A 13,246-nucleotide genomic window follows, 5' to 3' on the forward strand; every position below is an offset into this window, starting at 1 on the left:
AATTGTAGCTGCAGTCCCCAAATTGCCTTGTTAACATTAGAATAAAATATAATTACATAAAGCACAAATTTGGATTAAATACGATAATTTCTGATGATCGCAAATATCACAAAAAAAGCTTATGAAAATATCGTATTAGTCATGATAATATCGTATTGGCGATCCGAAAGTCACAAAATTTTCATATCCGAACAATCGTTAAGGGCGGGAAAACCTTTCTGACTTTGAACCTTCAGTGCATGATTTTGGAAGCCTCCCATAGGACTCAATGGCACTCTGCAGCTCGAACCCGGCCCAAGGAAAGTCTCCCATAGGGCTCAATGGCACTCTACAGCTCCAACCTGGCCCAAGGAAAGCCTCCCATAGGGCTCAATGGCACTCTGCAGCTCCAACCCGGCCCAAGGAAAGTCTCCCATAGGGCTCAATGGCACTCTGCAGCTCCAACCTGGCCCAAGGAAAGTCTCCCATAGGGCTCAATGGCACTCTGCAGCTTCAACCTGGCCCAAGGAAAGTCTCCCATAGGGCTCAATGGCACTCTGCAGCTCCAACCTGGCCCAAGGAAAGTCTCCCATAGGGCTCAATGGCACTCTGCAGCTCCAACCCGGCCCAAGGAAAGTCTCCCATAGGGCTCAATGGCACTCTGCAGCTCCAACCCGGCCCAAGGAAAGTCTCCCATAGGGCTCAATGGCACTCTGCAGCTCCAACCCGGCCCAAGGAAAGTCTCCCATAGGGCTCAATGGCACTCTGCAGCTCCAACCTGGCCCAAGGAAAGTCACGATACCGAAGCTTGAATGAATCCGAAACTTTCATACTCGATCGCGTCATTTTTGGCGCACAGTATGAAAAAGTTGTGCAAATTTACGAAAAAATCTGCGAAAATACGCAAGGTGTGAAAACTTTGAAAAAATATTATTTCTTTGTATTTGGAGGCAATCGTATTTTGATAAATGGGTCCCCAGGTCTTCCTTCTTAGTTTTTTGCTGCAGCTTGCCTTTCTCTTCTGCCTCTTTCCAGCTCTCAAATAGGGGTTACTTACCCCAGAATCCAAAACCAGTAAAACTACAATTTTACATACCCTGTTTTTAGGTTTTCAGACATTTTATATTACTTGTGGTCCCACCAATTTCCCTAACTTTACTTCCTGGGTTTTACTTAAATACTAACCAGATGCACACTTTGCCATGGTTCTGTCTGTAAATAGTCAAAGCCAATTAGCCTGCACCTCCACAAATCACTTATTAATGCTGCACTGCTTGGCCCTCGTCATTAATACAGTAATATTGAAGTTCAAAGAAAAACTACCTACACTATTTTTTATCTGGTTCCCTGAAAACCAGCTGTCCTACTGTAATTATTGCTCTGTGACACTACAATTTTATTGTCACTTTTTAATACTTAGCATTCTTTCTCACTTTCTATACTGTATATGCTTTATAGTTTATATATAGTTTGAGGGATATGATTACAATAACCAAAATATTGTTTTATTTGTAAATAACATGCCTTCCCTTTGTTCCACTGCTCTGAAGGTTAACTTAATCAAAAACTACAAAAAATGCAAATGTGACAACTGTCAGTCCATATAGGGGCTAACAAATAATTAATTACTTATTGGGCAACCCTCAGGAACTTTTTTATGCTTCTGTTGCTTCCCAACTCTTTACATTTCAATTTTGCTCATGGGTAAAAAAAAAAAGGTTCAGGACTCTGCCTTATGGTAATGGTAGTGTATTTTCTGACTTAAACTTGACATGATTGCCTGACACAGCTGCATACAGCTTCCTATGATTATAAGTAAGAAACGTGTGTTGCTGACATGCATGGGGTGCACTGGCTTATTTGGGGAACTGGTTATTAAATGCACCAGGCAAAAACCCATTCTGGGGACACTACGTAGGGAAGACAAGGCAAATAAGGCTACCCTTTTCAGACCTAGAAAGCATATCTTTAGCCTATAATCAAGTGTCTTTTCATTAACATCAAGGGAGAAAAGAAAGAAAAACCCAGGTGTATTGACTATAGTACCATAACTGACCCTATTGCCCACATGCCACTGTTATGTTCCTTGATATCTATGAAATCTATAGTTTTTAGTCAGTATTCATGGACATCAGGCTAATTCAAAGTCCTTACAATAGACAAGGATACCACTAGCTGGGATGCAGTAAAATGAAAAAGAAATCAAGAAAAAATGGTAAATTTCTAAGTCTAGGCTTTATTGTTCATCGTATCTGACTCCCAAGGCTATATTAAGGGTTGAGAATATCATACCCCCCAGCATTTGAAAAATGTGCATAGTGCATTTTGGGGTCTTGTTTTATGTGTTATTTTGCCAACAAAAAGGTGAAATTGCCCTTTAAGCTGCATGTTCCCCCAAGAGACCTATGTAGTATTAGTTACAATTGTACAATTGTAAGTGCAGGTGTAGCTTGTTAACTTTTCTGCACCCTCTGTCAAAAGCTTCTTGTTTAATTAAGTTTGAGAAACTTTGTATCTTTTTTGGCATTCAGTACAGGTTCAGTGCGGGAGATCAAAGGAAAATGAGGGACTTTTCAGTAAGAACCCGGGACTGCGGGACTTTGGGACTGTCCCGCAAAAATTGTGACAGTTGTGAGGTATGGAATATATATCTACTTGCCTCTAGTCCATTACATACATTTACTTTTCCATCTGGCATATGTAAATTCTGTAGCATAACACACTGATAGCAAGGAACCTAAAATATAAATGGTGACTATAAAAAGAATGTCTAGAATGATTAAGGCACCCTACATGAAAAAAACAACAACATTTATGTCATAAGTTATAAAAACATTTCAGAATTTTTACTATCCTTACAACTGTTACATCATATGGTGTTCTCTGCTTGCTTACCAACATCCTGCAACTTTGTTCTCTGAAATTGTGTTTAAAAATAAAGGCGTCACGAATAAAAACGCTAAAAATGTTGACTTTTTTTAAAACAAAAGGCCTACTCAATACACCACCCAGAAGCACCATGTATTACTGTACCTATAAAAGAAAGGAGCAGAAGATCTTGGGATGCAAACTCCTGCATAAAACAGTAGTGTGACACTTGTAGGTTGCTGCCCAGTGGTGTAACTATAGAGGAAGCCGACCTGCAGTCGCAGGGGGGCCGGTGGGGCAGGTGGGGCAGGTGGGCCCAGAACACAGGATCTGCCTCTAGTATATATGTTCAGAAATCCTGTTGAATGGCTGCTCCCCTACTTGAGAGAAAGCAGTGGGAAGTGGGGGGGGGGGGGGGGGGGTGAGGTGTGGGGTAAGTACAGGTTGCAGTGAGCACTGGGCCCCTATGAAGATTTATTGGGGGGGGGCAGCACTCTGTAGTTATGCTTCTGTCTGTAGTCCAATTTGGTTCACAAATAGTCTAGTTTGGTTTACAAATCTCTTGGGTCATAAATAACCCATAGATAATGTACATTTCTACATTTTAATATTATGATCTCTACAGTATATGTCGCATTAGTTTGTTGATACAGCCCTACCATTCTTGGTAGACCCAGATTTAATCAGCTTTGGGAACAAAGAACTGGACTTGAGTTTAGTTATGCACAATAAATTTTCTGATATAAAAATAATCATAAAAAGGAATCATAGGGATCCTGCCCCAGCAGCATGGGCATCTATATTTGGGTCCTAAAAATCCCTGCTCTAAATAAACCAACAACATAAATGGGTTCCCACCAACCTGCCAAAGTGGTAAAGGGGCAGTGGTTGTAAAAGTCTGTCTACCACTGATATTAGAAGCCTAATCCAATTACCAACCCCCCACTCAAAAATATAGGCTTATCTGGATCCATGCGTTTTCCAGCCTCCCTCCGTACTGATTTTATCCTATGAATTTATGCAGACTTTTAACCCCCCCAAAAACTACAAAAAAACAGAGTAGTATCTTCACATTTTGGTTCTTAGCTTAGGGCCACTTGGGGGACCATGTCAGGAGCTTAGGAACTTACTAAAGGAAATATCAGCTCTTGTGCATTCAGTCACTGGCTATAGATAAGTCAGGGGTGTTTGTTTATAAATTACTTTTTTAGCTGCTATTCACCTGGTAAGGCCTGATCTGGAAGATATGATGGCAAAAACAGTTACTTTAGCTAATAGGAAAGCCTTAGCATGGCAAAAAAATCTTGTTTTATGAGTAATGTTTATCTTCCACTTATTGTTAATGCATTAAGGATAATGATATATTTTGTTCTGTGAGTAATCTTGCTGATAATAGTACTAAAGCCACTATCCATACACTGTGGCAAATATACAGTCTGTGTATCCGAGAATTTCCTAAAAAGGTTTAGAAAGATTAAGCATATGAGGTATAAATGACACTTTATTAATGCATTTAATATTTAAAATATATAATAATGTATAAGCAATGATTATAACATTTATAACTGATGACTACACTGATAACTTTAACAACTGCACTGTAGTTACATTGCATAGAAACAAACACTCAGATCATATATCAGTTGCTGAATATAGACTAATAGTCCTCAAAGGTCCATATTTGACATGTTGATTTACAAGTATCAGCTTAGCTACATTTGCATTCAGTATGTCCACAGACCTCTTTTTGTGACATGATAGTTTTATAATAATGTGCCCACCATACATCTGAAAGAGTAGATAAAAGTCCTTATTGATCTTTTGTTAAAAGGGTGGTTCACCTTAAAGTTAACATTTAGTATGTTATAGAATGGACAATTCTAAGCAACTTTACCATTGGTTTTTATTATTGATTTTTTTTATAATTTTGGAATTATTTGCTTTTCACTTCTGCCTTTTTCCAGCTTTCAAATGGGGGTCACTGACCCCAGAAGCCAAAAACTATTGCTCTGTGAGGCTACAATTTTATTGTCATTGTTATTTTTATTACTTATTTTTGTGCTCAGGTTCTCTCCTATTCATATTCCAGTCTCTTGTTATAACCACTCCGTGGTTGCTAAGGTAATTTGAACCCTAGCAACCAGATAGCTGCTGAAATTCCAAGCTAAAGAGCTGCTAAACAAAAAGTGAAATAATTAAAAACTACAAAAATTAAAAAAAACTAAGACCAATTGCAAATTGTCTCAGAATATTGGTCTCTACTAAAGGCTAACTCCAAGGTGAACAACCCCTTTAAAAAAAAAAAAAGTCCAGATTGATAACTTGTGGGCAGACATGGCTTCACCTAGGTGCACTCTCGGAATGCATATATCTGTAATTTTCTCACTGCTATTCTCAACAAAGTCTATACATGCCAATATATATAGTGCTTTTTTTCCTTCCACAGCAGATGGTCTCTCCCTTCCTTGCTGCCCTGCACACCACAAGGTTATTTACTATCTTTCTATGTATATATATAGCTCTATATATAGGGCCTCTTTATTTACTGACATGGAGCTATCACCCTAATTATAAGACTGCTCTGTCTCTGTACAGGTATGGAACCTGTTGTACAGAATGCTTGGATGCATGGGACCCAGGGCTTTCTGGATAAGGGATCTTTCCATAGTTTTGATCTCTATACCTTAGGTCTATTAAAAAAAAAGTTAAACATCATTTAAACCCAATAGGATTGTTTAGCCTCCAGTGAGGATTAATTATATGTTAGTTGGGATCAAGTACAAGGTACTATTTTATTATTACAGAGAAAAAGGAAATCATTTTCAAAAATTAGAATTATTTTCTTATAATGGAGTCTATGGGAGATGGCCTTTCTGTAATTCCGAACTTTCTGGATAATGGGTTTCCGGATAACGGACCCCATACCTGTAATAAGGGGTCTAGAATTCTTTTGACTCATAGCAGGCCTGTATCACCAAGCACACTGTAACTGTCTATTGTGCATATTTATAAAGATTTGTAAAATATTTAACACCCTAAAAAAAGGTGTAAAAAGCAGTGACAAATAAATGCTGTGTTTACAGATCTTAATTGTTGTCTTTAGGCGTGAATTAACGCCGTGTACCATGATTGTGGAAATAATCCATCACAAAGAACTGACTGCCCTACTTATAAATCTGTATTTTTCATGCCGACCTTCTAAAGAAAATTTGCCCATTGTTTTATCACCTCAGACACAGTCCTGGTGTAACCCACTTAAGGGTTAAAGGGACAAATTCAGGAGGCAAATAAATTCAGACCTGAAAAAGTGGTGTAAAAAGCTATGAATATGGTAGTGGTTCTTAGCGCTAGATTTTACACAGATTTTTTAACACTCACACCTGCTTCCACATCATAAATTTATATTAACCTACATATATACCAAACTATACATTATATTGCTTTATAATCAAGTGTGATTTTATTCAATGTACTGTGGCATGAAAGTGACGATGTATGTTGTATTCTAACACTATATTTTTGACACGCCACTATAACTATGCCCTAAATATAAATAAGGCCATACATTGCAAATCATAATACTATGAGCTTGTGCCAGCATGGGTTTATGCATAACAGATCTTGCCAGACTAATTTAATTGTCTTTTATGAGGAGGTGAGTATGAACCTTGACTCTGGGATGGCAGTGGATGTCGTCTTCATTTGATACAGTACAGCACACTGGTGTAACTATAAAGGAAGCAGAACCTGCAGTTACAGGGGGACCAGGGGCACAGTGGGGTCTGCTTCCTCCCCAGGGGTGTCAAACTCAATCACATAGGGGGGCCGAAATCTAAAACACAGGCTAAGTCGCCGGCCAATTTTTTAAGATTAAGATACTGCTCGGGCACAGTGTAGTCAGGCGATTGGTGCTGCACGGTCAGGCACAGTCACCAGGGACCACATAAGACAGGCAGAAGGGCCGTATTCAACCCACAGGCCTTGTGTTTGACACGTGCTCTACAGTGATAGAAATCCCCCTCCCCAGCCATTGATAAAATTGAGGAATATCGGCCTGGAACACAATATTTTTACTTGGACAGAGAACTGGCTGATGGATAGATAAGAGTGGCGGTGGAGTACTTTAGGGGTCAGTCCTTGGTCCTTTAATTTTTAACTTGGTTATTAATGTAGTTAAGTACTATTTCTATTCTTGCTGACGATATTAAATTGTGCAAAACTAAAAGTTCCATGCAGGATGCTGCCACTTTGCACAAGTGATTTGACAAAATTGGAAAACTGGGCAGCAAAATGGAAAATGAGGTTCAGTGTTGATAAGTGCAAAGTTATGCACTTTGGTAGAAATAATGTAAATGCAAGCTATACACTAAATTAAAGTGTGCTGGGGGGATCATTAATTTGAGTAGGATTGTTGGATTTTTGTAGATAACAAGCTGTGTAATTCCAGCCAGTTTCATTCCATGGCTACTAAAGCAAATAAAGTGCTGTCCTGTATAAAAAAGGGCACTGACTTAAGGGATGAAAACTTAATTTTGCCTCTTTATAGGTCCCTGGTAAGGCCTCACCTTGAGTATGCGGTGCAGTTTTGGGCTCCAGTCCTTAAGAAGGATATTAATGAGCTGGAGAGAGTGCAGAAACTGCAACTAAACTGATCTAGGGGATGGAAGGTTTAAATTATGAGGTTAGACTGTCAGGGTTGGGGTTATTTTCTTTGGCAAAAAGGTGCTTGCAAGGGGACATAATTACTCTGTACAAATACATTAGAGGGGATTATAGGCAGATAGGGGGGTTCTTTTTTACCATAACAACGATCAGCGCACTAGAGGCCCCCTTTAGATTAGAGGAACAAAACTTCCTTTTGAAGCAGGGTACGGGGTTTTTCACAGTGAGGGCAGTGAGGTTGGGGAATGCCCTTCCTAGTGATGTTGTAATGGCAGATTCTGTTAATGCCTTTACGAGTGGTTTGGATGATTTCTTGAACAAGCATAATATCCAAGGCTATGTGATGCTACTATATTTACTGTGTAACTATGTAAGCACTTACCCTCCTACTGTCTTCTTGGCCATGCATTTTCTCACTTTTGGGTGCCACAATCACATGAGGCATTTTATTATGAGAAGGTGCTGTATCCACATGATATGCAGTTGCGGCAGCCAATTTCTGCAATTCACCATTAACAAATTCTACTTATTTTGGAATGCTACCTGTGCTCACTGGTCTTTATTTACTACACTGGATCAATGTCACCACCTCAGGAGTTCAAGACACCCAACATGTTCCCTTGACCAACCTCAGGTGAATTGGGTAGCTATTTAAGGAACTTGTGGATCTCTCCCTCCCTACACTGATCATCACTGGAGGCCTGACAATACAACCAAGCCAAACAAGCAGTTAGCGTGACCCAACTTCCTTAAATAGATAAAATATGGCAATGATGCATGCAGGACCTGATGTCAAGATGTGCATTTCGAAGCAAAATGGGTCACCAACACTGGCGTCTATATGTGCATGCTAACATGTACGACCATAATTATGCAAGTGTAAACAGAATCAGAGTGCCTGTGGGAGAGTAGACACCCAAAGGCAGGAATGTGTGCTACCATGAAGGTAAGTTGCACTTCCCTATTTACAAATAGAAGTAAAAGTTCAATCTTACAGAGATGCAATTTCTAGGTATTAACGTAACCACAAGTATAGACAACCCCCCATTTGCAGTTCCCATTTAAATTTCCTTCTTCTGCTGTACATATGTACAACTTCCATCTCCAACTCCCATATATGCACAAACCCCACTTTTTACACACCATTCTCTTCAATCATTCCTCAAGTTACCATAAACCTCTTTCAAATACATGACTTCTTTAGGTCCATAGAGATCTTCCCTGGATTTCTCTATCACAGTGTGTTTACCTAGGGTTCTGTTTTTTTCAGTTGCAAGTTCTGGGAAAAAAAAAATATACATATACATGTATATACATATATATATATATATATATAGAAGAAAAAAGTATTGTATTGCACTTAAAGGACTTTGTGGAAAAAAATGAAGAAGACTTTATTTTATTTTCCCAACGTTTCGGTCAAATTACATGACCTTTCTCCAGGGAGAACAAACAAACAGTGAAGTGCTCCCCTGAGAAAGGTCATGTAATGTGACCAAAACGTTAGGAAACTAAATAAACTAAAAGTCTTTTTGATTTTTTACACAAAGTCCTTTGAGTACAATAGTTTTTCCTTCTATCCATGTATTTTTATTAACAACGAGGCAGTTGATTTGTCTTACACTCAAGTGCTCCTCTTGGCTGAAATACATATATATATATATATATATATATATATATATATATACACACACACATTTATATCAGTCCAAACCATAAATATTGACCTTTCAGCACTCATCTGTTGGTTCCCAGCAATTTCCCAGTAATTTCTATCCTTCTCTTCCAAAAAACCATTTAATGCCACTCTTAAACCCAATCACAGCTCTTTGCTATAAAGTTTTTGGAGGCTGATTTATAAATTCAAGTTTTTCCGCTACCTCATATTTAAATTCTCAATCACAGGCATATTTAACAAAATACAAAAATAGAACAATTGTTGCATAATAGGCAAAAAATGTTCACGGACAAAAATCACATTGTTCCATCCACCAAATTGCTTGAAATCTTTAGATGTAGGTCCCACTGGCTTCTATAAAACTTGCCAGGTTTTACTTTTGAACTTTTCCCTCTGAATTTTGGGGTTTTGTGTATTTCAGTACTAAATCGTGACTATTCAAGTTTAATATAACCATATACAGGTATATTCATAATTGGATTTTTTGCACAGAATTGTTTGTTAATTTGTAGAAAAAAACGCTCACAAATTTTAATAAACTAGCCCTGTGGTGTTTCTCAACCTCCGTATATAAATGTGCCTTATGCACATTTGCCTTTGACTTCAACGCTACTGCCCAACTGAAATTTACACGTAACTTGATTGTAATATGAATGACAGACGCATCAGGCGTGGTTTTCATTTAATGAGACTTTATCCAATTTGTAAAGAGAAACACATCCCACCGTAAAATCGGTTTACTCGTCATATGGAGATTCAGTTATATTTGGTTTCCATGTAACTTTCACATAAAATTAGTGGGGGTTTAATCGTTGTTCCCACTGATAAGACCAGACTGCAGCTGAACCAACTTCATCTGACATTGGATTGCATGGTGTATGTGGGTCAGTGGGCTGCCACACTAATGTGCCTTGTATGACTGAGGTTCCTTGGATTCTAAATTCTTGAAAACCTCACCTATTCATTACAATAGAAATACTTCTGGCTAAGCTGCCATGAATCCAATAGCAAACCTTATATTCATTTATCTTATATTTTCATTCATCATTCTTGTGTATACTACTCATTGTAAAGATATTTATCTCTTGTGTGCTTATATCTGTATTTTAATATGCTAACCCATTCATATAAGTTTACTAAGGCATTTTTATGACAGATTTGCACACACCATGTCTAAGCAATTTGGACGCCAAAGAAATCAGACCTGATTAAATAGGACAGTCATGTCAAAATCTGCACATGATTTAGATGCAACTGAATTAGGATTCAGTTTTTTCCAGAACCAAATTAGAGTCCTGAACCAAGAGATGTCATGAGCTTTCATTTAAGGGGAACTAAATCTCCTCCAGGCATTATCCACAGTCATCTACAGGGCACAGTCACCCATCCTGCTGTCTCTTTCCCCAACTTCCCCACCAGTCTCCATCTTTGGTCATATCATGGTTCCATATTGTTCCCCGGTTCAATTATGGTGAATGGCCAGAAACATGTCAACTTGGCCAGAACCACGGGTCAGTATCAAATGCACATGCTCCTGCTTGGCAAGTAGTTCCATGGGACTTGGCAATGGAATTATTATGGCCACCAACAACGCTGCTTAGTTGTACACTTTGGGAGACCATATGTGGGATTAGATGAGTTTGTCGATTTGCTGGTGATCTGCTTGGGAACTGTGCCCTGGAGCTAACAGTTAAAAATGTCTGGGGGTACGGCTTAGTTGCAAATGTCAATATAAAAAAAGTCACTTAGTTATTTGGCAAAATCCCAAAATGCTGGATTTTGTGCATCCTTAATCACATAAACATGCAAAGGTACAGTATATAACAGCAGGGAATTAGGTTGCATAAATACACAAATGTTTCATTATGCCACCAATGCACCTGAATTTATATTTGGATCTGATAAAGTGAACATGGCCTATTAAAAATACAAGGATAATTACAGGACCTGACAAGTAAAATAAAGGGGCCTGGTCCAACTGTATTACACCAGAGTCTTGAGTGTGAACTAAGCCTCTTACCTTATCACAGTTAAAAATCCCTAATCTTACAAATTTAGGGACATACAAAAAAAGCCCTCCAGCTATTGTGTAACTACAGTTCTCCTCTTCCTTAAAACTATTCCTTTAACCCTGTGGCCAAGGATGATGCTGTGACACTTCCATGATGGGCACATTATCCATATGCTACAGGTTTGAGGACTGGGTTATTTTAAAATGATGATGTCATACAAAGAAGTCTATGTAACCTGGGTCAAGCTAGGGTCCTTAAGAATTGCTTAGAGGGCCATATCCAGTCTATAGACCTACAGCTGACCAACCATAATGTACTGCAATCCTATATGTGCCACAACTAGCTCTAACCTGCCATCCCATCAGGGTTGGATTATTTGTTATCTCCCAACACTCTTTGGTTTCCAGTTGTTTCTGGGAGTTGTACTTCAACAGCAACAGTATTAAAGCAGCTTGGGCAACACTGCTATATAGTGTTAGTGCTGCAATGTTGCCCTGCTATCCCACAGCTGCAGTCATTTCCCATAACCTGTTATCCCTGCTGCCACTATAGGCCCTGCTGTCTTTTTATTACCACTGCTGCTATAAGCACTGCAGAACTGCCTTACACATACAGATACAAATAAATATCAATATGTATATTAATTTAGTGATACTTGGCTATGCCCAATCCTTACTAGTTACAGACAGACAGACAATTAGGTGTTTAGCTGCCTAGGGGGTGGAAGTTTATGGGGGGCCCTGGAGCTCCAGCTGATATGTGATTTCTGTATATGTGTTTTGCAGGGTATGGGGGCCTAAAAAGAATTTGCTGTAGGGCTCAGTAACTTCTAGGCCACTGAATGGACAGACAGATGTACAAGTTCTGCCCTGTGTCTGTAGGGTGCAAGTGGCCCAGAGAAGTTACCCCTGCTTAGGGCCCCTTAAATAGACCCCCCTGCATCCGCTAATAGTATGGATAGGTGAGGCCCCGACACATTCCCACAGAGTTCCAACACTAGTATTAGCGCACAGTGTGACTTGGAGACCCCCCCACCCAGCGAAACATCTGCTTCTCCCCGGGTGTTTCTCCATATGAGCCTGACTCTGGCAGCCCTGCCACTGATACCCCCCTGCCAGTGACCTGCTACCCCACTGCCCCCCCCCCCCCCCAGGCTGCAGGTACCTGTCTGTCCGGGCCCCCTTTGGCCCCCCGCTCGCAGCTGCATCCCTCCAGCAGGTAAAGCGCACACGGACGCCCGCTGGACTCGCTCTCGAAGCAGAAGAGCAGGTTGTAGAGGAGGGAGAAGCACCGGCTCTGCCATCGGCTGTTGTCCGAGCTCCGCTTGCTCAGGATCCCCTTACGCGTCCCGTCTTTCCGGGCGAGCTGCCCCAGGTACACGGCGTGAGCCTCATTCAACCGGAGCCGCTGCATCTTGTTGCCTGCTAGCCCCGCCCCCAGCCCCCTCTAACGGTGCTCTATCCCTCTGCCACAGAGACCCGCTCCTCCCCCCCACGGTGACCGCTTTTTTTCCCCTAGGTGCAGGGTAACCCTCCCCCCCAGTTTGCGATTAATACCGCTCCTCCCTCCGGTACGCCCCCCCCCCAGTGCTCGGAATCCCAGGTACTGTCGCTCCTCCCACCAGTCCCTCTCCCGGTGCCCGACTCTCCGGGACAAGTCACATGACGCAACTCTGGGGTTTGCGCCAATTCAGCACCACGGACAGCGCCCAAGCTACGGCGCAGGGAAGTAGAATAGGGGAGAGCGGAGGCTCGACATGCAGGGAGAGGGTGGGGAAGTGAGGGGAGGATGGAATGGCAGAGAGGTGAGCGCTGCAGCAGGAGAGATCGGGGGGTTCAGAGTTTGGGTAGATTCGCAGTCTGTGGGCAGGTTAGTCATGAGTGGGAGCTAAGGCCTCTGTGGGGGGGAGAAAAGTATGGGAGAAACTGGGACTTAAAGTTGTCTTGGCTACTGGAAGGCGCAAGCTGCCGCAGCCCGTTGTGCCCCACTTACTGAGAGCCCCCAGAGAGCAAAGTAACTGGGTATCATACACATTCAGCTGTTTTCT

The 13,246-nt window shown here is 40.8% G+C and overlaps 1 protein-coding gene across 1 annotated transcript in view; it reads right to left on the bottom strand.

Moving 5' to 3' along the window:
- The window catches only part of rasgrf1 (Ras protein specific guanine nucleotide releasing factor 1), a 49,675-nt gene extending 36,709 nt beyond the window's left edge, over positions 1 to 12,966 (bottom strand). Inside the window, exon 1 of the mRNA XM_018092490.2 lies at positions 12,364 to 12,966. Within this exon, the coding sequence (XP_017947979.2) occupies positions 12,364 to 12,612 (249 nt within the window). The 5' untranslated portion in view covers positions 12,613 to 12,966. The remainder of the gene's footprint in view (positions 1 to 12,363) is intronic.
- Between the last annotated feature and the right edge of the window lie 280 nt (positions 12,967 to 13,246).

This window comes from Xenopus tropicalis, chromosome 3, assembly GCF_000004195.4.
Source record: "Xenopus tropicalis strain Nigerian chromosome 3, UCB_Xtro_10.0, whole genome shotgun sequence".
NCBI classification, from domain to species: Eukaryota; Metazoa; Chordata; class Amphibia; order Anura; family Pipidae; genus Xenopus; species Xenopus tropicalis.